This window comes from Anser brachyrhynchus, assembly GCF_964034855.1.
Source record: "Anser brachyrhynchus genome assembly, chromosome: 2".
NCBI classification, from domain to species: domain Eukaryota; kingdom Metazoa; phylum Chordata; class Aves; order Anseriformes; family Anatidae; genus Anser; species Anser brachyrhynchus.
Genome location: NC_137695.1, coordinates 71,445,232 through 71,470,352, shown reverse-complemented (window position 1 = coordinate 71,470,352; position 25,121 = coordinate 71,445,232). Strand labels below are relative to the sequence as shown.

The following is a 25,121-nucleotide window of genomic DNA, read 5'->3' as shown; positions in this document are numbered from 1 at the left end:
TGGATACATGAAGACTTGAACTCTTACTGGAAAAAACATGCTTGTATTTTTTTTAAATACATTTTTAATTTTAATAAACACTATTTAAAAGACCTCACAGGTTCTACTGACTCCTACTTCTGACCTGTTATTAAGAGTTCATTTGACCACAGTGTCCCCTGACTGCTCTCATTTCAAACCTGGAGTGACAGAGCCTGCTAGATCTGTGTGGAACTTTCCATGTTACAAATTGCAATTTTACAAATAGTTTTGAAGAAAAAAATAAGAGACTGTTATATTTTAACTCTTTGATTTTCTTAGTATGCAATGGGTGGACATTAACTTAAGATTGTTTTGTCGTTTATGACCTTGACCTGTAATAACAACTTGTTCTTCATTACTAGTAGAGATTTGATTCTTTCATGTTGTTTTCTCTTTTTCTGCAATTTGTATAGCTTCTTCCACCCAGTCAGTATGTATATCTTGGCTCAAAAATGCAAGATGAAGGGATATTGCCTTTGTTTTCTGAAGAGTAGACGGGGAAATACTTCCATGGAACATAGTTTGAGATGTGTATCCTGAGCTCTGTGTTTTCTTTTCACTAAGGCTTGCTTATTTTCAAATGTGTGGTGTCACAGAAGGGTTCTCTGACATAATTACAATATATAGCTTCCTCAAGGCATTTCAAGCAAAGGTTTTCTTTCAATCTCTGTGCTGTGCTTTGTCTAGAGTAAGTATATCAACATTAGCCAGCCTTACAGGATATGTTACCTGGTAACGCTGAATTACCATTCGTGCTCAAGCATGATGCTGCTTGGGAGCCCATTGTGCATATTGGTGCTGTGTGCATATTCTATTTTTTAGCATTAGTGACAGACGAGTAAGTTAGTGATGCTGGCGATGTTCTTTCTATTGTAATACTGTCACACTTTTTTTTTTCCTTGTCTTGTGGCAGCAGGAATGGATGGAGACAAAATTTAAACCTATGTTCTTATCGACACTTCTTTTGCTTTGCTTGCTACAGAATATTTTGGAACTAGTTCTTTAATAAGTTACAGGAGATGTCCACACCTTTTGAATGTTGTAAAGTCAGTGGTGTTCAGACATGATCAAATGTAGTGTTACATGGTAGGTATGCCTGAATATGTGTGAAATGTTGTTGACTAAATTAATCCTAGCTGTAAACTTTAACAGAACCAGAGCACGGTTGTATCAGGAAATAAGAACAGATTTAAGCAAATCCATCCTAAAACTTGTCTGATATTTATTTGAGCAGGCAGAATTTTAAATTGAGGGATTTTATTTTAAAATTTCTAAAAGTATTTCTTGGCAGCACTGTCTGTAATTCAGTATCACTTGTTGCAGTTAAAGTAGTTTTAAAGAAAAAGACTACGCTTTTTACCCTTAGACTTTCAACACATTTAATACATTTCTTTAGTTACATATATGTAGAAAATATTTCATAATATAAGTAGAATATTTACAAATTGTATATTCTCCAGTTATGAATGTATAGGGGTTAACAAAAGACAGGAAACTCAAAGTAAAATTTTAAATCTTGTTAATGAAGGTTGGCTAGGCAGTTAATTCATGCGAGTCTTCTTGAATATGCTTGCTTTTAGGAAAGCAAAGTAAGTCTTTCATCTTGCAGGACAGCAATGTGTTGGAAGACTGATGAGGCAGCACAGAGTCTTGATAAAGACATGGGATTTTGAAGAAATAATTATCTGTCCACCTGTGGATTAAATTTTATTGCTGGGATCAAGGAAATAACAGCAGAGTAGTTAAAATAATATATAGAGAGTAAATAAGGTTACTAAAAAGACCAGAGTAAAGGAAGCAAGACTGAAATGCTCAGCACTGCAGCCTTATGTGGTTTTTATTTTATCCTCTGAAATTTGTATTGCTGTGAGACCAACTGTACTGAGACAAATACTGTGGCTGCGTGAGACTTGCTGACAGAGCTGTTCATCTTGTTTGGGAATCCTGCTGTCCATGTACATCCAGCATTTCGTATAGCTGAAATGTGTTGGAATGAACTGTCGTCTAAAAATCTATGTGGTAGGCTGCTTTCCCCTCCCCAACTCCTTTTACATCATGCCAGATTAGTTGCTTTTTTCTGTACGTTTTTTTCTGCCTTATTAATATCTACAACCCATGTGATTTGTTATGGAATATTAATGATGGCACGGTGTTTCTAAACAGATTCTGTAACATAGTATTTATTTGCAATTCCAACCTAAGACTTTGGATTAACAGTTCTTGTGAAATGAAGGGGTCTTCTGCTTCTAAATCCCATTAGCAGCGAGGGAGCACAACAGACTAAATCACTGACATGTAAGTGGAAGAATAAAAAAAATCTGATTGTTTTCTTATTCTCTCAGTCAACATAAAAGAGCTTCAGAAATAAGGAATCATGCTAAAACAATAAGGGCTTTTGCATTATGTAAAGCAAAAATGTCAGTAAGTAGAATTTACTTCTCAGTACAACCTGTAGGACCCCTTTACGTGTTTCAGAGATAATGGACCCTTATTAAGGACAGTGAGCCAACAGTAATGTTTTAAAGTAGAAGAAAGTCTCTCAAGTGTTTTCAAAAGCAACATTAGTGCCTGGGTGAATTTATAGGTAGCTTTTTTTTACTCGTATCTTAATACATACAGCCCATGTTATTCTGCACATATGTCTATATTCACTCAAGAGTTGAGGTTAAAACCATTTCTTATTTTTTAGAGCAGGAAAAATGTAGTGGCTGACTGGGTGGCATTGCATATGCAATTTTTATTGAAACTGTATCTGAATACCATTCTTCATTTAAGCTTGTGTCCCTATATAAATGGAATGTGAAGTTTCAGATACAGACACCATTTCTCCTGTCAAAAGCTGACAGCTTCAGTTTTCATTTAACTTACACTTGATTCTTGAACAGGGAAGAATATTTTTTATTTGATTTCATATGCAATGCACACTAGATTTGAGACATTGTTTATGTAACGTCTAGTAGCAGTGATGCATATATTGAATTCCCAAATGGAGATTTTACTCCTGGCCAGCTCTGCTTTAAGTCAATCAGAACCTTCATGCTGATCTGAACAGAGATTTGCTTAAACCCCAAGTACCAAGGGACTGAATTAAACATCTGTGTAGCACTGGGAGATGAGTTTTGAGGTGCTGAAATTAAATGATTTCATTTTTAATAGAGTCACCTAGTGAAAAATAGTATGTGAAAAAACATTGTTATCAAGAACTGAATCAAAGGTTATTCCGATAGGTTTCATATATGTGTTTAGTAATGCCCAATTGGCTGAAGTGGTCCAACAGTCATTACATTGCATTTGAAATTTAATTAAAAATAGGCAGTTATTTGATCTGAATGTTCATTCTTTGACTTTAAATTACTACAGATTGTTGTTCTTTTAATCTTAGGAAGCCTTATAAATTTAGTGCTCTATTTCAAGTACATTGGACTGACATTTCCCATGCTCGGATTCTGCAATATGTTGCTGCAGTGGTGAACAATGTGGTACATAAATTTATAACGAGTGTAAACCTGTCTGTGAAAGATCTAGCTGAAATCTTTTAGAACTATTGATGTAACAATAATAGTCTGTTTTCCCTCAAAACCTGCAGTGGCCTCTAATACAGCTTTATGAAAAAGATTATTTAATTGTATGTAACATAGTCAACTATCAAATGATTCACTTAAAATTCAGCTCTGAGGGAAAATACAAAATCTGTAGACTCATGGAGTCCTCTTCACTTTCACACTGTCAGAGTGCTTTTGATAAAGAAGAAAGAGGATGGGGTAGCAGCTAGCTGCCTGGAACTGATCCACAGCTCATTGAATTAAATGGGATTTTTTTTCACTGGCTTTGATCATCCTTGGATTGAACCTGTATGCATATGATCTAATTAGTAGCAAGCTTGGGGAAATTTTGGTATGTTGGCTTTTCTAGTGTCTTACCTACTGAGATGGTATAAACCAATGTATTTGTGTATCTATGATATGGCAAGTGTAGAAATACTGATGGTTGGCTTTCTTCACACTGGACCTCGATACAAAAGCTAGACATTTTACTGCTATAGGTTGAATTTGCCGGAGAGTAAAAAATTTTTTAATGTCTAACGTTTAGTTGTGCACTAACATCTTTATATGTTCATGTTGAGGGTATCGCTTATCATGCTGTCTTTTTGTTTGTTAAAATCATGTAAAGTGCAGCTTCATGCTGGGAGGCACCTTTACATGTTATGCAAGTTTCAGGGTTAACCAGAGGAAACCTCTCTGTGTAAAGCCAAGTTTATGTCAGGTTTGTAGGCCAAACCATTGCTCAGTCATAGTTGAAAATGGCCAAATGTTCGTCCTTAGCCATCAACCAGATTTGTATCATAATATTTTGTGTTGTGTTGCGCCTTATTATGTCAGCTGTCCCTATGCCTTTGCTGCAGCAGTTCCTGAAGTTAAGATACCGTTTGTTTCAAGGAAAGGTGTTGGGAACTGGTTGTGTGTATTTACACTGAATGTGGAGATTCCATGCGGATCAGTCTTGTATTTGCTTTGCAAATATTGGCAGATACTATTGTGAGTCTGAATGATTTACAGTCTAAGAGTTTATGAAAGCTAGCAGGCTTTCTAAGTATTAGGAGTGTAAGTAGGAAGTGCAGGTATAAATACCAAGGTAGACAGTAGAGTGTTAGCTTGTATCCTTTCTCAGTTTAGCAGTTGTGTAACTAGCCATGAATCTGTCACTTGGATTTACTTGCATTTCCTATAGTTTACACCCAGTTCACAGCCTGATAAATAGGGATTCTCTGATGTTATAGCTGTATCCCTGTCATGAAAACGAGCCTAAAAAATGAGGTCTGCATCAGTCAGAAAATATTAAAAGGAGCCCCAATTTTTTTCACGGGGGCATTTAAAAATTACTGAAGCAACATTAAGTAGTATACCAGCAAGATACTGGGATTTTATGTGGTTCTTGCTGCTTTACAAGAAAAAAGAGCTTATGTACTGTCTGCAACAGAGCATATGCCACTTTTGAGGCAGACATTGCCTTCATAAATAAGCATAACATGCTCACACCACACTGATAAGTGAATGTTTATCATATACAATGATTTTAGGGTACAAAAATATCTGTGTGCTTTAGGGAATGATCCAGACCTGGGAGAAGGAATGGAGTAGGTGATCTAAGGTGTTTTTTTTTATTTCTAGCTGCTGATCGATGAGCTCGTATTGCTAATTCTGCATTTGTGTTTGAGAAGAGACCTAGGTAAGCCTTTGTCTCAAAAAATTGATAACTTTTTTTAGAAGGAGAACTTCATTTCTACAGTGCGAATCTAAGAAATAGTAGGGAAGTCATATATTTTTGTTCTCCTGTTGTGGTGTCACATGGGAATAAGAGCATAGAAAAATATTGTTTAATAAATCAGGAAGCAAGATATGTATATCTTGCTTGTTATATCTTTAAACATTACAGGTAAATGATCAGGATATTGTTGTATATGCTGGGAAAACTTCAGTTTCAGGTTCTGTCAAAAACCTGCTGTTTGATGACTGCTGCAAGATTTTTGAAGATGTAATTAGAGAGTAGTTTTCTACTGATTAGGATTTGGTTTCTTGTGTTTGAAAATGTCAGTTAGTTGACTTCTCTGGCTCTTTCATAGCTTACTCTTCCTGTATAGTCTACTGTTTCAAAAAATTATCATCGTTGCTGTCATATCTCCCAACACTTCAAAAAAGAGAATCTTTGGAAAGCAGTGACTTGCATGCATCTACCCAGGATCACCCACAGAGAACCATGCAGTTTATGTGCTACACAGCCACTGTGTGCGTATATGGATTGACTCTATGAAGTCTCTCTAGTAAACACTCTCTGGCTCAAGTATAATTCAATGGCAGCTTGTTTCAGATTTCTGAATGCTGATCAATCTGTTCACACTTAAACGTGTTCCAGCCCAGTGAAAGCAGTGAGTATCCTGGATGAATGATATCTGAAGAAGTGAAATAGATGGTATGTGAGTGTAATCTGCCCCCAGAGTGGCGGATTTGCTGTGCGTTCTTTAGCAATGACCTTTACCAGTGAGAATAGACTGAAGCTGTGTCATTTTTGAGAACAAGAGTGCTACTTTCACTTATGCTGTGGCTGGGTGCTTTGTTTTGCAGTCATTTTTGAAGACGCTGTTGGGTTGAATTTAATGTTATTCTTAAAAATTACCGTTTTAAAATGTAGATTCCAAAGGAAGTGAAGGCTACGAGACGGTATGTGTACATCTGATGTCAGTCCTTTTTCTGCTTTTCAGTCAAATTTCACAAAGGGTATCTAGATTTCAAAAGACAACAAGTTACATGTGTAGGTTGAGGAGAAAAAAAGGCTGAATAAAGGACACCACCTCTATTAATATCTCAGATAAAGCAGAGGTAATGGGGTGAATTTGTTCCTTATCACTGAAACTGCAAAAAAGCTTTGCTTCCAGACCCAGAGGAGATAAAGTTTTGCTGGTTCTGCTGCTTGCAAAAAAAGCTTACTCTAAGCTACTGAGGGTGAATTATCTTCCGTTGGCTGACACATGGTACATAAATGGAAAAGAGAATAGTGCTGTCTGAAATATTTTTAAAGAACTGAGAAGGCATGCTTTATGAAAAAGTCTGAAAGACAACATGTAAGCTTCTGTTTAGAAGAATAGTGTATGTCTATAGGGGAGGGCTTAAAACAGAAGACATTATAGTTTCTGTGAAATCACAACATTTGCTAATGATCTCCAAGACTGGGAAAAATAAACATAAGCTGTTAGATTGCTGCAGAGGGAGAAGGCTTCTTAAACAATAAACCTTAAACTGACACGTCTACATCTTTTAAAGCTGTCAGTGTGTTGCCATCATCTGGAAAAGGACACAATAGCTTGTCATAAATGTATCAACTTTCCTCCTCAAATGAACATCTCCGTTGGTAATATGTGAGACCTTAAATTAATTATTTTTTAATGAAAACTGTTCTTATTTTGTGATTTTAAATTCCTTGCTACAATTAAATTCTGAAGTACAAATATTCTAGGTGTTTGGAAAATAAACCCAAAATTAAGAAACATAATTTTGCAAATAGAAGTCCGTAAAATCCATTCATCTTCACTTTTTTTTTTTTAAATTCTGGTGGTTTGTTTTACTGTAGAAATCACAGTTTATTCTTCCAGCATATATATATATATATATATATGGTTTTTTTTCCTCAGTACTCTGGATAAGCAGCTCTTCAGCGGGGAAATTTTACCATCTTCACCTTGTAGAGTTGCAAAGTCCATCAGTATGTTATGTTGGTAGCTAGACAGAAAGAAAAGAAAAGTAGGGCATTTGTAGTATATCGAACACTTCAAGTCAGGCATAGACAAGGAAGATAGTAAAAACAGGTTTGTAACACCTGAGAAGTGAATTTATAAATGTGAGATTTCTCTTTGTGTGACTTGTCAAGATACTTATGTAGCTTTCATTCTTCCCCAAGTTAAGCATGTATAGTCTTGGAAAATATGCAGTAAGTATAGGTTTGGTTTTGTGTTAGCAAGCGAACTCATGGGGGAGAGCATTACATTCCAAATAGATACAATTATGTTGCCCAGAGAAATTGTGGAAACTCATCTCTGAAGGCATTCAAACCCAACTAGATGACCTTTAGCAGCCTCTGTTAATTGGATGTGCTTTGGACAGCGTATTGCATTAGACTGCCGCTGGTGGTGTCTTCTGAACCTAAATTATTCTATGATTCTGTAATTCTGTGACTTACAGAAGTAAAGCTTGTATTCAGTTCTAAAGGAGTCAGATCCTGAAGACTGTTACCTTTAGGAGAAGTTAAGTTCTGTCTTCCCTATAAGCCCAGCTCTGACTGTCTGTATCTTGCTGTCATTAGGCTTTGCTTTCCTGGTGGGCAGTTTTGCACTGCAGAAGACTGTAACCATCAGGAGAAGTTAAGATGTGGGAGATAGACCCTTATCAGAACAGATGTGTTAATTCTCTGGAGGACTTAAAAGTGAGATTTTAAACAAGTTTTTGTATGCTGAGAGCAACAGGGACAATGAGGAGAATTTCAGTTGCCACACCATTGGGCTGTTTGTATCTGGATCATGCTTTTGAGAATTCAACATACCTGTTTTTCCCATTCCAGGGGAAATTACTGCAGTTCCAAAAGGTTATGGAGAAAGGTAACTATCACTGTATTTTCTGTATTCCTTTCCCATTGCTTCTATTAAAGGTTTTTGGAGCAGTAGCAATATTCCGACGTATACTTGGACAGTTTGTACTACAGTGAGCAAGCCAATTTGATTGTTTGAGCACCATAGTACATAAAAAAAAAAAAATATAAAAAAATCTTCCATGTAATTTGAAATGGTTTGACGAAAAAGAATGCATTTCCCTTGTGTATACACACAGAAACACACAGACATACCCCACTGCAACTAAACAACCTGCCTTTAGGAGATAATGCCTTAGGTGTGCATGGTCAAACAAGAATCTGAACCTAGGTGACCTTGCTCTGTTACTGGAAATATTCAAAGCAATTTGATTTTTCTGAAAAAGCTAGTCATTTAAAATTGAATTCCATTGCTTGAAATAAGAGATGTTTTATAAAAAATAAGACAACAAAGTAGTAGTATGTTTACTGGCTCTCCTTCAAGATGCTGTTCTGCCAAGCCTACTAGGTAATATATTTACATTCTGAAATGGTGCTGTATTTTATTTCACTCTTAAATATAATACTGTGGAGTACCTAAGATTTGCAGCTGTCAAACTTTATCTGCTCAGAGCATCACTGATGATGTTTAATAAAGATCTCATCACCAGGTGCTATACAAATTTTGTAGAAAACCATAGTGATATTTCCTACAGATGATTGCTAATAGGCTTCCCTTCTGATGGCCTGCCCAGCCAGCACTTTTTAATATTTATAAGCTGTGATTTGAATTTGGAACTGGACTCTCTAGCTTTTATCCTCATAGGGAGCCACAGCATTAACAGAGATATGTGAAGCATTCTTTCTGTAGAAAGCTGTTTGTGGAATTCTTGAGGGAAGAGGTCTGTGTTCTCTGTTGATCCTGGACACAAATAAAGTACAACCTGGGGAATGTGCACCAGCACTAATGACTGCTATGTCATGCAGTCATGCATGACTGCTATGATCTTTGGGTTTTCTAGTCATCATCATCTCTTCTTATGAAGGGTAATAAATAATTTTTGAAGGTTGATTGTAAATATCCAGGTACAAAGGCTCTGTTTGGACTGACCATTGCAGCTCTGGACGCTTCCTGCCATTTCTTGGTAGCAACAGGGTGTCTTGCAAGTGGCATGAAAACCTGAAAACCTCCTTTTCTTGGTTTCTGTAGATGTTATAGAAACAGATACTAGGTTCAGAAGTGAATATTTATATACGTGCCTTTGTTCTCTTTTCGATTGCTGCAAGGAAAAAAATAGGCTGTATATTTTCTCAATGAAAAGCTGAGTGCTCCAAGACGAATTTAGCTCAACAGAGGAATGAAGAACCTTTACTACAATGAGCAACTTTACCCAGATGACTTATTTGCTGAAAATAATTAAGGTTATCTGGGTAGCTAAAAACTTTCGTCTACTATGTACCACAAGGAGCATTTGCTCATTTGTTTGCTTTGCTCATAAAAGTTTCCTTATTGTCCAAGCCAGCCAGGAAAACCAGCATAATTATTTAAACAAAACTCACCCTAGCATACTATGATAAGGCCAAATAATTACATAGATGCATACACTTAGAGTGGATGCTCAAAACAGCTTAAAAATGATGATTCATCTGACACAAGTTGTTTTCTGGACAGAGAACAGAGTTTACCTGTTCAATACTAATCTGGTTGGACTTTGCCATCATTAGGAGTGTTGTCATAGACTAAGTTTTACTGAGGTAGAGTAGAAGCTGAAATTACCAGTGTCAGCATCAGCAAAGATATAATGCATTTAATTTGTTCTTCAAATGTGGCTAAAATAATTCCACTTCAGATGTCCATTCTCTCAGGGAGAAATCTTTTTAAGCAGGTAAATTTGTACTTTTAAAGCTATTACCCACACAGTGCCTGTTTATGAGTAGAAATAAGCCAACATAAGCTTATTAAAAGAATTCAATGGTACACAATAAAATTGAGTTTCTGTAGTTATCGTGCCATTGATTCTCAACTGTATAAGTTCTCTTTATGAGAAAGTAATGCCTTTTTCAAACTACTGGTCCTTCAGGCTTTGTTTCAGATATTTAAGGGGGAATGGATCCTTTTGGTTGCTGTACTTCTGTAAAATGACGGTTTCCAGAAGTATATCTGTTATGGTTGGGCTAGTTAGTAAGTTCTTTATTTTCAGGGAGGCAGGCGCCAACAATTATGGAATCTGGTAACCTGGATGGAAAGGAAAGGGATGAAAAACTGCTTTTGCCTCATGATGAACAGCTACTGAATAATTCTGAGTACATTCAGGAAACAGATCTGTTGAACAAAGCAGGATAAATTTATGGTCACTATGTAGAGTGAAATTTCATCTTTAAGAGAAATCGTAATGTGTTAGAGACTGAACCTACTTCCACTGAAGGAAATAGAACTGTTACTTCCATGAAAGATTTTTCCAGCCCAAACTCTAAAATGCTGGAATATTTTCAGGCCTGTGCAGGGAAATTCTTACCAGCTAGCTGTATTTAACAAATGTGAATGTAAGACAGATTAGAAAACTAAAATACAGTTTAAAATTAAGACCTAGAGAATTATATCAAGTTTTGTTACTGTCATGCACGCTGCTTTTTGAAGAAAATGCTGAAACTTCAAGATTTTTCTGTAGCAGGTTTTTAGGCAAGTGAAATCTTTCTGAAGGTTGGAATTTAGGAATATATCTGCTTAGGTGATTACAATTTCTTGCTAAATAAATTAAGAGCGTTATGCACACTAGAGGCAGGATGCCCTGCCCTGGGATTACTCCTGTCCTCATAAGATCATTGTAATATAGTATTAAATTGTCTTAATGGACCGTAACTATAGGTCACTGATATCAGTTATGGGTGTGCTTTTTTCCTTTTTACAGTATGAACAATTTAATGCTTGGTAAAATGAGAAAATATATCTTTAAATAATTTTGGGGTTGGACTGTTCTCAAAGTTATGAGAGTCTTCGGACAGCGCATGCAAAGCCCCATCCAAGGCCTTTTAGAAATAAGAAATTATTTGGCTGTGTGCGCTAGCTACCTCTGTTCTTTCCTGTAGTGTGGGCAAGATCCGTCTCCCATAGCAATGTAACGTACTCATATCATACTGAAACACAAATGATTAAAAATAAGATACAGTAAACAAAAGGAGTGGAGAGAAGAGGTGTTTTGCTACTAACATATTGGATGATTAACATTATAATAACTTCAACTTTTCTCCTGATGCATTTTTACAGTTGGCATTAAAAATTAAGGATGCTTGGTTTGCATGAAAGTTCTTAGTGAATGCAGGCTTTGCTCCAAATGTTTCAAATATATTTATTAAAAGAAAAAAAAAAAACACAGATGTTTCTATTGGACTAGAAGGGGGATGCCGTGTAACCTGTAAAATCTGTAACCTACCTCAGGAGCGCATTGGCTTTAGTGGAAGTCTTTTTCATTTGGATTTAAACAGAGTTTTATGTTTGGCATTATATCTGACAATTGTCACTCTTAAACCAGGTTATTTCAAAAGGTGGGGGGCAGTTCATGCATGAAAGAAATAACATTAGCCTTTTTTTGTTGTCGTTACATAATTGTGGGTTGATGCTAAAGCAGGGAATACAAAACAGTGGAAATAATTTGTGTGTTTAGCCACCGTTTAATGCTGGCTACAGTGTTGTCTGCTGTGCTTCAGCTGGAAGAGCCAAATTTTGCAATTTGGTTAAGGTGCTTGAGGTTTAAAGAACGAGGTGTCACACTTCAGTCCCAGGGATGGCCAGACTTCTTGTAGCTCTTGTTGAGATACAAAATTTAGAAGGCAACCATGTTTAAAAGAATTCATGCAATCAAAATAACTTTAATATGAAGAAATAGGTATCCTGAGTATTAAATTAATCATGATTATTAAATTAGACAAATAAACTTTCAGTGGTACATAACTTTTCTGTTGCACCCAGTGCAGTATCTGTTTGCTTCATTGTAGTGTTGGTGGTTTTTAAGCACACTGTTGGGAAGTTCTTAAAAATCTGTTCTAATAACTACTGAGACAACACTGTCCGTCGTACACATGGGCTTTTTACAGAACTCTGTCTTGCATAGGCACATCTTTGCTCAGATTTTGTGGTTTTGTATTTTGTCAAAAATTATTTCTGTTGTATATTCCTTTCTCTTCATACATGTTTATGTAAGCATATTTTAAGCTTAATTCTGTCGTATTTTTGCTATATGGAAGTCAAAAGGTAGTACCAAACGTTTATGCACAAGAGTTAGTGTAAAGGAAATTAAAGTAATATGGTAACTTTGGATGTCAAAGACAGTTGTGAATGTATAGAGGTCTGCCTTGTTCTGGATAACTGTATGAACCCAGATAGTTTTATGTGATTGAATTGCTTTTATTGAGGTGGTATAATTGATGATGTCAAACAAAACAGTTATTTTTTTCATCTGCATATGTCATATATAAAAAATAAATATAGCTCTGAATCAAAAGGTCAGCTTGAAAATATCTCAGTCTTGGAAAGTTTGGATTTCTGTTCCAAATTCTAATGCCTTCATTCATCGTTCTAGTAAAAATGATATCTGGCAGCTGATAAAGGTTAGTGCTAATAAAGAGCCGTTTTACTTTCAAACTCATGAAGTCAAACAAACCAGTATGCTTTCTTTTCTTTTTCATTCTGTTTCTTTGTGTAGTGGTACTTTATGAGAGACCTGAGTATGGCTCATTGCACTGTCTGCCGGCTCTAACCTCCTTTCTCATCCACATTTAGAATTAACTAAACGATGGTACCCGTAACCGTTCACTGAGGCCAGCAGAGGAGGTAAACTGAGCTTATACTCTTGTTCTTATACTTCTTTGTGGAAGGAGAGGCTTTCAGATACTGTCATCTCCATAGGAACAGAAACGTTTTGAACTCTGAACTGCCCCTCCTGCTTAGGGCTTTGTCATCCATCCAATGAGTTGGCCAGCAATATCTTAAAGGCATTTTGAAGGCAGTGATGATTATAGTGCTTTTGCTTATATAAAAGGAAGTTATTGGACCTTTCTGTTGCCATGAATTCTTAAAGCTACTGACTTGCCATGTGCTTCCAAGGGTCACCTTAAAGAATTACTGTGTTCAGGGCAAGTAGTTGTAAAGACATGTAAGAGCCAAATATTTTAAACAAACAGGTCCGCTGAAAGCATGCGAGTAGTGCTGAGGGAATTGTATTCTTTTATATATTTTTTTTCTAGTGAAGGATATTTATTAGGGTGAGCAGATGGGCACTGCTCATTTCTGGCATTCATCAATAAACCTGCTACCTCTCCAGGTGGCTCAACAAAAAAATAATGCTGTGGCACTGCTCCCATTTTATTTTTATTCCTCTCAGACTAGTTAGTCACCTGTGTCTGTTCCCCTCATTTAGAGGCATCTGCTGGATTTTTTTTACTTCTGTTTTTGGTTGTTCTCCATTCTAAATTCACCAAGGAATCTTCAACAGGAGCTGATGCAAAGACTTTGCATGTTTGCCTAGCATTGCGCAAATATCTTCTCTTTAGCCAGCTTGTGAGTTTAATTTTCAGCAGCCTGTCCTTATGAATTAATGCATGTAACATCAAATTGTCCTTGTACTTAGTGGACTATTCTACCACTTTTCATTATTAATATGGCAGTTTTCTTATTTTTAATGTTGAAATATTAAAAGAATTAAGCACAAGCGAGAATCCACCATCTTGCAGAGGATCATCTAGATTGAAAAGATCTTCAAAGTCACCAAGTCCAATCAACTGGACCTGCTGAGTCACACCACTAAACCATGTCTCTTAGTGCTTACATGTCTGCACATCTTTTACATACCTCCAGGGATGGGGACTCCTCCATTCCCTGTGTAGCCCATTCCAATGCTTGACCACCCTCTCAGTGAAGAAATTCTCCCTCATATCCCGTCTAAACTTCCCCTGGCATAACTTGAGACCATTTCTTTGCATCCTATCACTTGTCACCTGAGAAAAGAGACTGACATCCTCCTCACTGAAGCCTCCTTTCAGGTAGCTGTTGAGAGCAATTAGGTCTCCCCTGAGCCTATTTTTTCCAAACTAAACCTCAGTTCCCTCAGCTGCTCTTCACAAATATTTTCTAGTCCTTTCACCAGCTTCGTTGCTCTTTTCTGTGTACTCAATACCCTTCTGGTAGTGAGGGACCCAAAGCTGAACATAGTACTTGAAGTGCGGCCTCACCAGTGCCGCATATGAGAGGACAATCACCTGCCTGGTCCTGCTGGCCACACTACTTCTGATGCAGGCCAGGATGCCGTTGGCCTTCTTTGCCACCTGGGCACACTGCTGGCTCATGTTCAGCTGGCTGTCAACCAGCATCCACAGGTCCTTTTCTGCCAGGCAACTTGCCAGCCACTCCTCCCCAAGCCTATATTGCCGCGTCGGGTTGTGACTCAAGAGCAGGACCCAGCAGAGAAGAAGAGTAGAGATTTTTCACACACAAGCGGTTGAAACACAAACTTTATCTACATTAAAATACGTTTTATTTCTTACTTGAAAAGATGAGATTAGGAATGTGCTTCTAAAATGGAAAACCTCTTATTGCAAGTGTATGAGACTGTCTAGACTCTGTTAGAGCTAACTGTGTAGGACTAACCAACACCTTTCTCAGTATTGTAAGCAAGCGTGTCTGGAGTAGACCAGTAGCTTCTTTTCCACACTTACTCATTGTTCATGTTGAAGTCTCCTCACTTGCGTATTTTCATCATCATAACTGAGCCCTTAGCGAGTCTCTTGAATGTACGTGGTTTTTATCACTTGGTTGGATTTGAGAATGGGGTCACCATAAGGCATATACATGTTATAAGACTGAACAGCTGCTCTGGTTGAAGGGCCAGGTCAGTGTTTGAGAGCTCTGTTTCCCTGTGCATTCCTATGCTTTCCTTCTTTCAAACTCATCCTCGTTCTCACTCCTTTGTGGGTAAAGCTGCTTCTGTGTATCCATGGGTAGGCAGAGCAAGTGGGAAGTCTCCAGCACTCTCCCCTGCAGAGCTAGGCTGAGGCTGTTGGCAGATCCTGCTGAAATCAGTGGGTCTTCTCACACTGCGAGGAGCTGTTGTCTGGTGTGTGCAAACCTGCTTTGGTGAAAGAGTTGAACTCACTCAGTACCCCTAAGCAGCTTCAGCAAAAGCTTGGCTTCCCTATCTGTTTGGAGCACCAGCAGTATCTGCATTTTAGTATATATAAATTGGGCCACGTTCCCAGGTTTCTATTTGTGATTGCATTTTTTTTGTTTGTCTAATACGTTACTAAAATTGTTATAGGAAACACTAGAAGAAAAGTCAATATAGGTGAACACCTTAACTTGAACAGAACTTGAAATGTTTCTGTACATCTTGTGTGGCCACAGGTGTAGGAAAAATGGAGACATTTGGTCATACTGAACTCAGTTACTTGTTTGTTACTTCTTAGTTATTAAGATTTTTTTTCATGTTGCACTTAAGGTTTGGGAGCACTGATATTCCTAATCTTGCTGCCTAGTGGTAGTACTATAAAGAATATGTGCTTTGAGTTTCAGTTCCAATTCCCCTGTCTTGATTATGTTTACTGGAGAACAGCAGAAATGTTTTTTATTTTTTTTTCTTGCAGATGTCTAGAATATCTTTTCCACCTTTCCTTTCTACACACTGTACTATCAGCACGTCTTTTTGCAGCTCCTGCTTTGCTGTTTTAATAAGTAGCCATTGTCAGTGATGCAGAAAGACTCAAGATAAATGATAGATTTTAGGAGGTAAACAATGAAATTCTACAGATCTTTTTGGTGGTGGTGGTGGTATTTGGTTTTATATTTTACTTTATTTTTCTGAGTGGTAGTATAATATCTATCCTGGGATTTATACTCGTAATAGATTATCATAATCAGTTCAATCAGCAGTGGCTCAATACCACTGAGATCTGATGTAAACCACAGTGTAATACCTACTGGGTAATCAAGAGTGAAATTTATAAATATTTACTAATATTTTCATTTTTATAGAATTCTTCCTGTGCTCTTGCAACTTTTCTGCAGACCAGTTTGCCTCTGGTGAATGACATGTTTTATCCATGGCTTTGAACTCCTAGTGACTGATTTTTTTCTCTGTATAATTATTCTGTTTGGTGACTTTGCATTTCTGTGATATTGAGCTTTAAACTACAGGAAACAGACTGAAGTGACGATGCAGTCATTTGTCATTTATGATGGAGAACCATGTCAACACAGTTGAATTTAGTTTGACCTCAATGATTTTTCCCCTCCAAGTGTCAGTACAAAAAAGGTGTTGATGTCTTCAGGAGGAATTTCTATACAAAAGGGAGTCAGCTTGAGTATCTGGATTTTAACATTGATGATCTGGATGAGTAAGCAGTGATATGTATTCCATCTGTGTCAGGCAGAACTGCTTGAGGGAGACCTGTATGTTTTCATCACTGGAATTCAAATTGTTTTTATTTTGCTAGCTTAAGTCCCCCGTCTCAAGTCCATCGTATACTGCTGATATAAGAATGTGGCTTTCCACTGACCTCTGAAATGAGACACCAATACAGTCACAGTATGAATCAGTAAAGAACATTTAGATTTTTATGCAAAAAACAGCTAAATGAGTTTTACAGCTGATGAACAGTTGTGCTCCTCATCCTACTGCATTTCTCACAGTTGATTTTCTATTCCAACTTAAACATGTGGAGAAACCTGCTTGGCAGATATAAAACAGGCCTTATTTTGAAAGAAGATTGGCCTTGTAGACCCCAAGGTGGTGAAAAATAACATGTACATTTTAAACCACAGCACACGTGGCCTAATGTAGCTAATGCAAGGCATATCTAATGAATTATTGCATTAAATCAAGGCTGATAATAGCGAGGAATTCCTACAGTCACTTATTTAACAATTTAGGGAAAAAAAAAAAAGTGTAAAAAAAAAGAAAGTGTAAACAATACGGTGAAAGTGTAGGTGTTCACCAAAATGGTATGAGTGAGCATTTTTAAGAGGGCGTTTTTTGGGTAAAGCTTGCGCATTTGCCTCAATTGAGGCAAATTTGAAAGAGATTCTGTCAGTTCTCTTGCTGCTGTTACACATCTTTATTTATGTTTGAAGTGTTCCTCTTTACTGCTGATGTTCTACTTGGTGCTTTTTTAAGTGGTTGGGCTCAATCCTACTGTCAGTTAAACCAGCACAGCTACATGAAACATCTGACCCGTAGGTCAGTGTTCTGTCTTTTACTCTTATAAAGGACTGAGATACTGAAATTATGATCTACAGAAGAAGTGCTGCATGGTAGAGAGGGGATGGCATGCTAATGTGAGAGATCTTTTAATAAAACTTTTTCATCTTTTTTCAGAAGGAGAGATGAAAATAATAATTAAAAACAAAACAAAACAACCACCAGATGATTACTTAAGGAAGGTCATCTGAAGAGGAGGTAAATAGAGGGCAATGCACATGAACCTTCAGTTCTATAGCTCCTTAAAATATATGTTTTTGTTTTTAATATCAAATAAAGTTCAGCCATTACTGATATGAAAATAGGAAGGAGTGTTTTATTGTTTAGATTGTCAATGTGAGCAGGACAGTCAGAGGGATTTCATATGTTCTGTACAGTAATATATGGCCAGGGCAGGGCACATCTTTCAGAGAGATATTCAGCCTCAATTTAAAGACCTAAGTTAATGGAAATTAAATCACATATGTTCCCAGGTAATTTCAAAGAAAAAGAGAAATCGGATAATAGAGTTCCTCAGTCAGTTTGAAAAGAACATAAATGAATATCGGCTCTTACAAACAAATTATATACACATATGTATCTGTGTGTGTGCATGTGCACACATGTATATATATACACATGCATACAAATGGCATTTACACGAGTGATTATCCCCTGCAGCAAATTAGTTACCAACTCCTAGATTATATCTATCCCAAATCAAGGCATGTGGATAAACTGTTAGGGAACTATTCTGTCCTGTCCTTGCTCTCTCCCCTAGCTCTACCCAACTAGTGTTCTTCCTTTCCAGATACGTCCTTTGGCTCACAGTATGGGTGTCTGGGGCTTTTCTCATCTTTTCTTCTTTCCTCACAGTTGTTGAAAGTGACCAGAGTGCTTCCATATATTCCAATCAAGATTACAAATTATACATGCTTCATTTGCAAGAAAAGTAAACAAATTGTTCTTCCTATTGTCAGGGCTTGCTCTTTAGTTCATGTGTGGTAAAGGTACTTAAATTACCCACTGCTAGTTTCAAGCCATGATTTATTTTTTTATTATTTGAAACAAAGTCTTCATGTTGGTACTTGCAGTTGCCAATCACCTTTGTTACTGTTTGTTTAACCTTCAAGGCCCTGTTTCAATGAAGTATTACAGCCTTACAAACTTACAAGTGTTTGGAAATAATGACATTTTAAAAATAATTAACTTCGAGACTTTTTATTTGCTTTCTGGGCTTGGGAAATTACTAATTAACGTTTCTATGTTTCTTCTTGTATGCTTAGAAAATTAAAATAAAACGAAAGTTCAGTTTCTGCTTCATCATCCCATTTCAAAAGCTGAAGGCTTTATGTAGAAAGCCAAGAGATATGAGATGCTCTATAAAAATTCGTTAATGAAAGAGAAGGAATTCACGGAGACCTCTCCTTTAATTTTTGACTTTGTTCCCAGAACTGGGAGGAGGGCCAATTTTCCTATCCCTAACCTATAATCATTTTTAAAAATATTTTTATATATTAAAAATATTATTATATTATAAATATATAAATAAATAAAATATAATTATTATATTATAAATATATAAATATAAGTATATAAATATAAATATTATTATATATTAATATTAAAATATTACAAGAAAAAGTATCTTCAGTGCAAGAAAATGATTTTTTTTCTCAAATACCACAAACAAACAAGTTCCTCTTCCTTTCTAAGCATAAACAAACAAACAAACAAAAAAAAGCTGTTTTTTCCTTTTTTTCTTTTTTTAAATGTTTTGTACCAGTGTGTTAGCACTTGTTGTCCCGTCTGAAACTTTACAAGCTCTTTGAAGTAGTTAGTACAAGTTACACATGCGCACAGCTGCTTAAACCTGTGAATTAGGATAGAAGACACTTCTATTAAAGTTTATGGTGTGTAGATAAAGGCTTGTGAGATTTTCAATTAACTTGAAGGATTAAAGCATTACAGCTATTGTTCCTGCCGTGTGTGAGGTGAAGAAATTGTAACCTGCTCATTAGATATGGGCAGTATTTAAACACGAAAACTCATTCTGTTTTCTTAATACTTCTGATGAGATTACTAGCTGCTTGTGGATTTTTAATAGGTTCCTAAATAAAAGGAAGAACAATTATTAAGCAGAATCAGCATGCAGGCTACTGCAATAAATAGTGATAAGTATCATGACGCTGGAAAGTAGATGTAACAAAATAATACTTATTCTGGTTGGTCACGCATGTGGTATGCATTTCAGGTTAATCCGAGGCCCCCCAAAAAACAGAAGGATTAAATCTTTGGATACTATTGGATCACAGGGCACCTGACCTGTGAAAAAATTGAAAAAATCTCGTATTTAGTTTACAGAAGAAACACTTCGGTTCTTCAGGATACTCGCTATTCTGCTTTGATCTGCTGAAGAAGTTGAAGAGGTGTTTAGTTTCACGCATTATGGAACCATTGGAAGGTATAAATGCTTTGCTGGGTTACTGTCAGATCAAACAGCAATTTACAGATGGGGAACTAGAGACTAGGGAAAGACTAGAGGAGAAGGAAAAGACTTTGCTATGAATAAATACGAAAGACTTAAAGGCTATGGTCAGAGAAGGTAGGATGTTTACAAAGAATAGGAGAAGGGTTGTGGAGGAGAGTGACCTCACATATGCCTATCTGTGGCTGTGTACAAGCTTGTTGTCTTGAGAGGGAAGAAAAGGGATTATTGAGCATGCCACATTTGGATTGAAAGGCTGAAAAGAATGAAACATGGGGAAGTTCTAGAACTAAATACAGTTTTGGAACATTGGCAAAATAGGGGAAAAGAATATGAAAAACACAGTTAAGTAGGGCATTGGAAAAATGTGCAATAGATATATAGGGGAGATAGAGTAGGTTAAAAAGAAGATAAAGTAGAAAGTGTTTCATATGCTGCAGGAATTTTGGGGGAAGTTAATGAAGACTTTTCCTCTCCTTTTCAAATGGTGTTGCCTCCATCCCTTCTTACTCACGCCACCCTGCACTGTCTGCGAACACCCTCTAGATGGTGTTGGGGGATACAAGCATGTTGAGTTTCTCCTAACTATGAGTTAGGATAGATGTGATTTTTTTTTTTTATATAATGTTATTTTTGATGAAGTGTTGGCATAATTGTAGGTGGTGTTTGAGCCAGTGTGTAGATTTAAACACTTACATGAGGAAATCAAATACAGTCATGAAGAAAACGGTCTGTTATCCTTTATTTAAAATATATACTGTAGCACGTTACTCCATAAGGAGTTGTCAGCATAAAGCAGAGTATTTCTATGGAACCCATCTCCGATGGGGATTACGTAGGTTTTGACTTTGCTTTTCTTTGGGTTGCGTGCCTGTGTTTCTCAAAGGCAGGATGTGGTTTCAGAGCTCCACAGTTTCCTTTTCTTAGCACAGCTAAAAGTTACTGCATCTGCTTTCTGGTAGAGTAGAATGAACAGAGTCCTTCAGAGATTTTTTTAAATTTATTTCTGTGATGGGCAAGTAGTTGCACCTGTTTTGTTGTTTGAAACAACAATACAATCTATCGCTCACAAATGTCTGCTGGCAGAAATGAAGTGCCATTGCAAGAATATTTTTGGTTTGCCATATGTAAGAATGGAATTCGTTGTTACTGTTTGTTCTTCTCTATGTTTGTCGTTGAAAACAAAAGTCCTAAAATACTTTTATAAATACTGAAAGGACAGACTTTGAGTAGCCGTCCTTTCCCTTGAAAATTGCAAAATATTTTAAAATGTTCTGCAGGACATAAAACGTGCAGCATTGCCTCTTTAATCACTATTTTGTAGTGAGGGCATGCTGATTTGTGTTCTGTGGAGTATGCTAAACATGCTGTCATTGCACAGGCTTAAAGTTAACCATGCAGTATTACAAATAAAGGCAACAAAAAGAGATTGTACCCTGATTATCTCATCATTATTGCCGTATTTTCAAAGAAAGTGAACAGTTTATAAGATAGTACACAGGCTGCCATTTAGGTTGGTAGTGAATCTCGAGTAGAAGGCAACATCTTGTGCTTGTGAGGCTGCATGCTATGAGAGAAAGCATACGACACTGCCAAACTCTTACAAGTGTTCCCTTTAGAAAAATGAAATGAGCATTTAGTGTTTCCAGTCCCCATGAGTCCTAATGTCAGAGTAACAAAACCAAGCTTCAACTGCCATTGCATCATCCCACCTTTTGCCACCACTAGCTGAGAAGTCCTGCAGGACTTACATTATGACTGACTATAGTTTCCAGATGATTTTCAATAATCTTTCCTATATATGTCTGTTTTTTAGTGTACTATACTCCATCCTCAGTGAAGGAGTGCAATAAATGGCTATACAATACCTCTGCTTTCACAAATCTTATCTTGGTTTGATGGGTACAGGTATACATGCAGAACCATAGAGTCAATGAGGTTGGACGGGACCTCTGGAGTTTGTCTAGAGCTCAAAGCAGGGTTGACTAGAGCAGGTTGCTCAGGTTGTTGTCCTAGTTAGATTTTGAGGATCTCCAAGAATGGAGAATCTGCAGTCTGTGCCAGTGCTTGACCACCCTCACCATATTTTTTTTTCTTTAGGCTTAAATGGAATTTCTTGTAGTCCAGTTTGTGCCCATCGCCTCTTCTCTGATTGCTGAATACCACTGAGGGCTCCATCTTATTTACATCTTCCCATCAGGTATTTATGCACATCAATAAGATCCCCTTTGAGGCTGAATATGCCCAGTTCTCTCAGCCTCTCCTCATATGTGAGATACTGCAGTCTGGTAATCATCTTTGTGGCCCTTTGCTGGCCTTCACTGCCAAGCCCATAGATGGACACTACTCCTGGTGTGTGTGGTCTTACTAGTACTGAGTTGAGGGGAAGGATCACCTCCTTTGACCTACTGTCAACCATCTTCCTAATGCCAGCCAGGGTACTGTTGGCCTTCTTTGCTGCAAGAGCATATTACTGACTTACGGCCAAGTTGTTTTCCATCTGGATCCCCAGGTTCTTTTCTGCAGAATTGCTTTCCAGCTCTTCAGACCCCAGTACATAATGATGCATGGCATTGTTTCTCCACAGGTGCAAGATTTTGCTCGTTTCTTTGTTGAACTTTGAGGTTCTTGTCAGCCCATTTTTCCAGCCTGTTGTCATCCATCTGAATGACAGCACATTCATCTGGTGTATCACTGCTCTGTCCAGTTTTGTACCTGTGAACTTTCTGAGGGTGCACTCTATCCCATCATCTAGGTCATGAATGAAGATGTTGGATAGTACTGGAGCCTGCATTGACCTCTGGGCCGCACTGCTGGTGACTGGCCTCCATCTGGACTTTTGTGTAGGTGATTGCAACACTTTTAGCCTGGCTGTTCAGCCAGTTTTCAGACCACCTTGCTGTACACATTTTTAGCCTGTACTTCATCTGTTCGTTTATGAGGATGTTACAGAAGACAGTGTCAAAAGCCTTACTACAGTCAAGATGAAACAGATCTACTGCTTTCCTCTCATCCGTCAAGCCAGTAGTATCTTCACAGAAAGCTATCAGATTTATCAAATGTGATTTCCCCTTCATAAATCCATGCTAACAGCTCCTAATCACCTTTTTGTCCTTCACTTGTGTTGAAATGGTTTCCGAGATCCACCACCTTCCCAAGGTTCGAGGTGAAGCTGAGTGGCTTGTAGTTTCTCAGGTCCTTGTTCTTGACCTTCTTCAAGATAGAAGTTTTCTGCCACATCTGTCTTCAGCTAAACTTATCTTAACAAGACCTTTAGATTACAGTTGCCTTTTTTGATGTAATTTGCCTATTATTTTTGTAAATACGCTTTTAATTTAGACACTTCAAATACAATAATGCCATTCATTGGATTTAGATTTACTATATGTTGATCAAATCTTCACCTTAAAATGGGGGTGAATATACTGAATATAAATAAGGCAGTATGCTAAAAGAAGTGTGATATATCGTGTCATTTTTTTCTCCCTTCCACTTCATTAGCTGGAAGCAGCTCAGGTTAATTGAGAGTGGGAAGTCTATTCCAGACTACCACCTTTAGAGAATAATCAGTTTTTCCTGAGAACATCATGAGGAGATTGTTAGGAAAGCACTCATAAATGCCTGCCTTTGATGCACATGAGAAATCATTTATGTGAGCTAGCAGCTCCCTACCCATCAGTGTGAAACTTAGCAACATTCATTTTGCTCATGGAAGGGGAAGCTTGCAGATCAGTGGGAGCAAAACAGGACACCAGTGAACTGAACTGATTTAAGTCGTAATTAAAAATAGATTCTTTTAAATGAATAGGCAATCTTGTGTAATTTCTATGTTATTTTCTTGAAAATGTCTGGTTCTCACTGGTTGGCAAAAACTGAAAGAAGTTGTTTGGTAAATAGCTGTAGTCTGTTATGCTAAAGTTAGCATTAATTTTGCTCAACATAAGACTATATTATGTACTTTTAAGCAGTTACAGAACCTAACACAAATTTAATCAGTTTCTTAATATTTATACATTTTTATTTTATAAAATAATGCTTGTTACATTTCTTATTTATCAGCTAATGGTCAATTTTCATTTTGTGGCATGTACAGTTGCATTTGGATGGAAATTTGAATTTGTTTAAAAATACAGAAACCTAATGTTATACACTTTTTCCTGCAAAGCATATTATACATTTAAAATTAATGGAGTAGACTAAACAAAGGCAGTATCTTTAGTGAATGGAGCAGATTGTTTTGGGTATTACAGCCTTCTAGCTTATTTAATGAACGTATATGATCTTGAGAAGGAAAAGTACATGTGCTTTTGGTCTGACAAACCCTTTATGATTTTCTTCTGAAAATTTTGTGCATGGAATATGGTGGCATATGATTTTTGAAGTGGCATAAAAGGTGTTTGTATTATCTTCCTTTTTTTTGAGTTATTGTGATCTGTTTTATTATAATTAAGTATTTCTAGTAGTTAGCATGTGCTTGTTGTACTGTGTCGGTAGTTGGTGTCCCCAGGCTTTGTTGTTAATATGGCTTTGCTTTGTTGTCAGATTTAAGAATTTAGGGCACAAAATGTTTTTAGGATCATCTTTATTTTGCCAAAATAGAAGAAAAAGCACAAAGAAGCTTTCTGTGAAATGTCTCTCTTATTTTCACTCATTTCTCTTTGGTTCTGTGCTGTTTGAGTTGAGGACTCTGTGTATATACAGAGCTTAGAACAGTAAGCTTCAATCCAGGCTTTGATCCAGACTTCTTCCATTCCAATAATATTAATTATTTGCTTTATGTGAACTAAGGAACATACATTTCTTAACATGCCTCAGACAAATATTTAATTAATTCTGTCTTGGACGAATACACCTCAAAGCTTTCTTGCCTGAGAAAGTTGAAGATCTGAAAAAAATTACCCTTTCCCTGTATTCTCAAGCTACTGATGCAGGTATTCAGCACCAGGTGAAGAGAGCCCTTGCACCTTCCCAAACACAGTCTGGCATCCCCACATTCCCCAGCCCGTGGTGTGGGACTGCTCCAGTCCTGCAGCTGGTCCCACAGTGTGCAGCGCCCACAAGAGGGAGTAGGGCTGAGGAGCCCCACGCCAGCATGCTTGGGGGCTAGATGTGGCCAGTACTCCAAAGCTGTTTCTAGAGAACAGATCTGGGTCTTTTCTGGTGTTTCTGTGAGGCTGGGACTTCCTGAGGTGAAGGCAGGCTTTGTGGTCCTGGGCAGCCTGCTCTGGATGGCCCTGCTTGAGCAGGGGGTTGGACCAGATGAGCTCCAGAGGTCC

At 37.3% G+C, this 25,121-nt stretch overlaps 1 protein-coding gene across 14 annotated transcripts in view; it reads left to right on the top strand.

Annotated features, from left to right (window-relative positions):
- FARS2 (phenylalanyl-tRNA synthetase 2, mitochondrial) overlaps nt 1-25,121 on the top strand; it is a 264,849-nt gene that overhangs the window by 7,451 nt on the left and 232,277 nt on the right. For 8 of the 14 annotated variants that reach the window (XM_080581811.1, XM_080581819.1, XM_080581813.1 and 5 more), the window contains exons 1-3: nt 17,490-17,576; nt 21,946-22,045; nt 22,601-22,688. The exons of 2 other annotated variants lie outside the window; for them this stretch is intronic. In XM_080581811.1, the coding sequence (XP_080437937.1) occupies nt 22,608-22,688 (81 nt within the window). In that variant the 5' untranslated portion in view covers nt 17,490-17,576; nt 21,946-22,045; nt 22,601-22,607. Of the gene's footprint in view, nt 1-17,489; nt 17,577-19,719; nt 19,787-21,945; nt 22,046-22,600; nt 22,689-25,121 lie in introns of those variants that run through there. 4 more of the 14 variants (XM_080581814.1, XM_080581815.1, XM_080581816.1 and 1 more) reach the window with 4 other exon arrangements.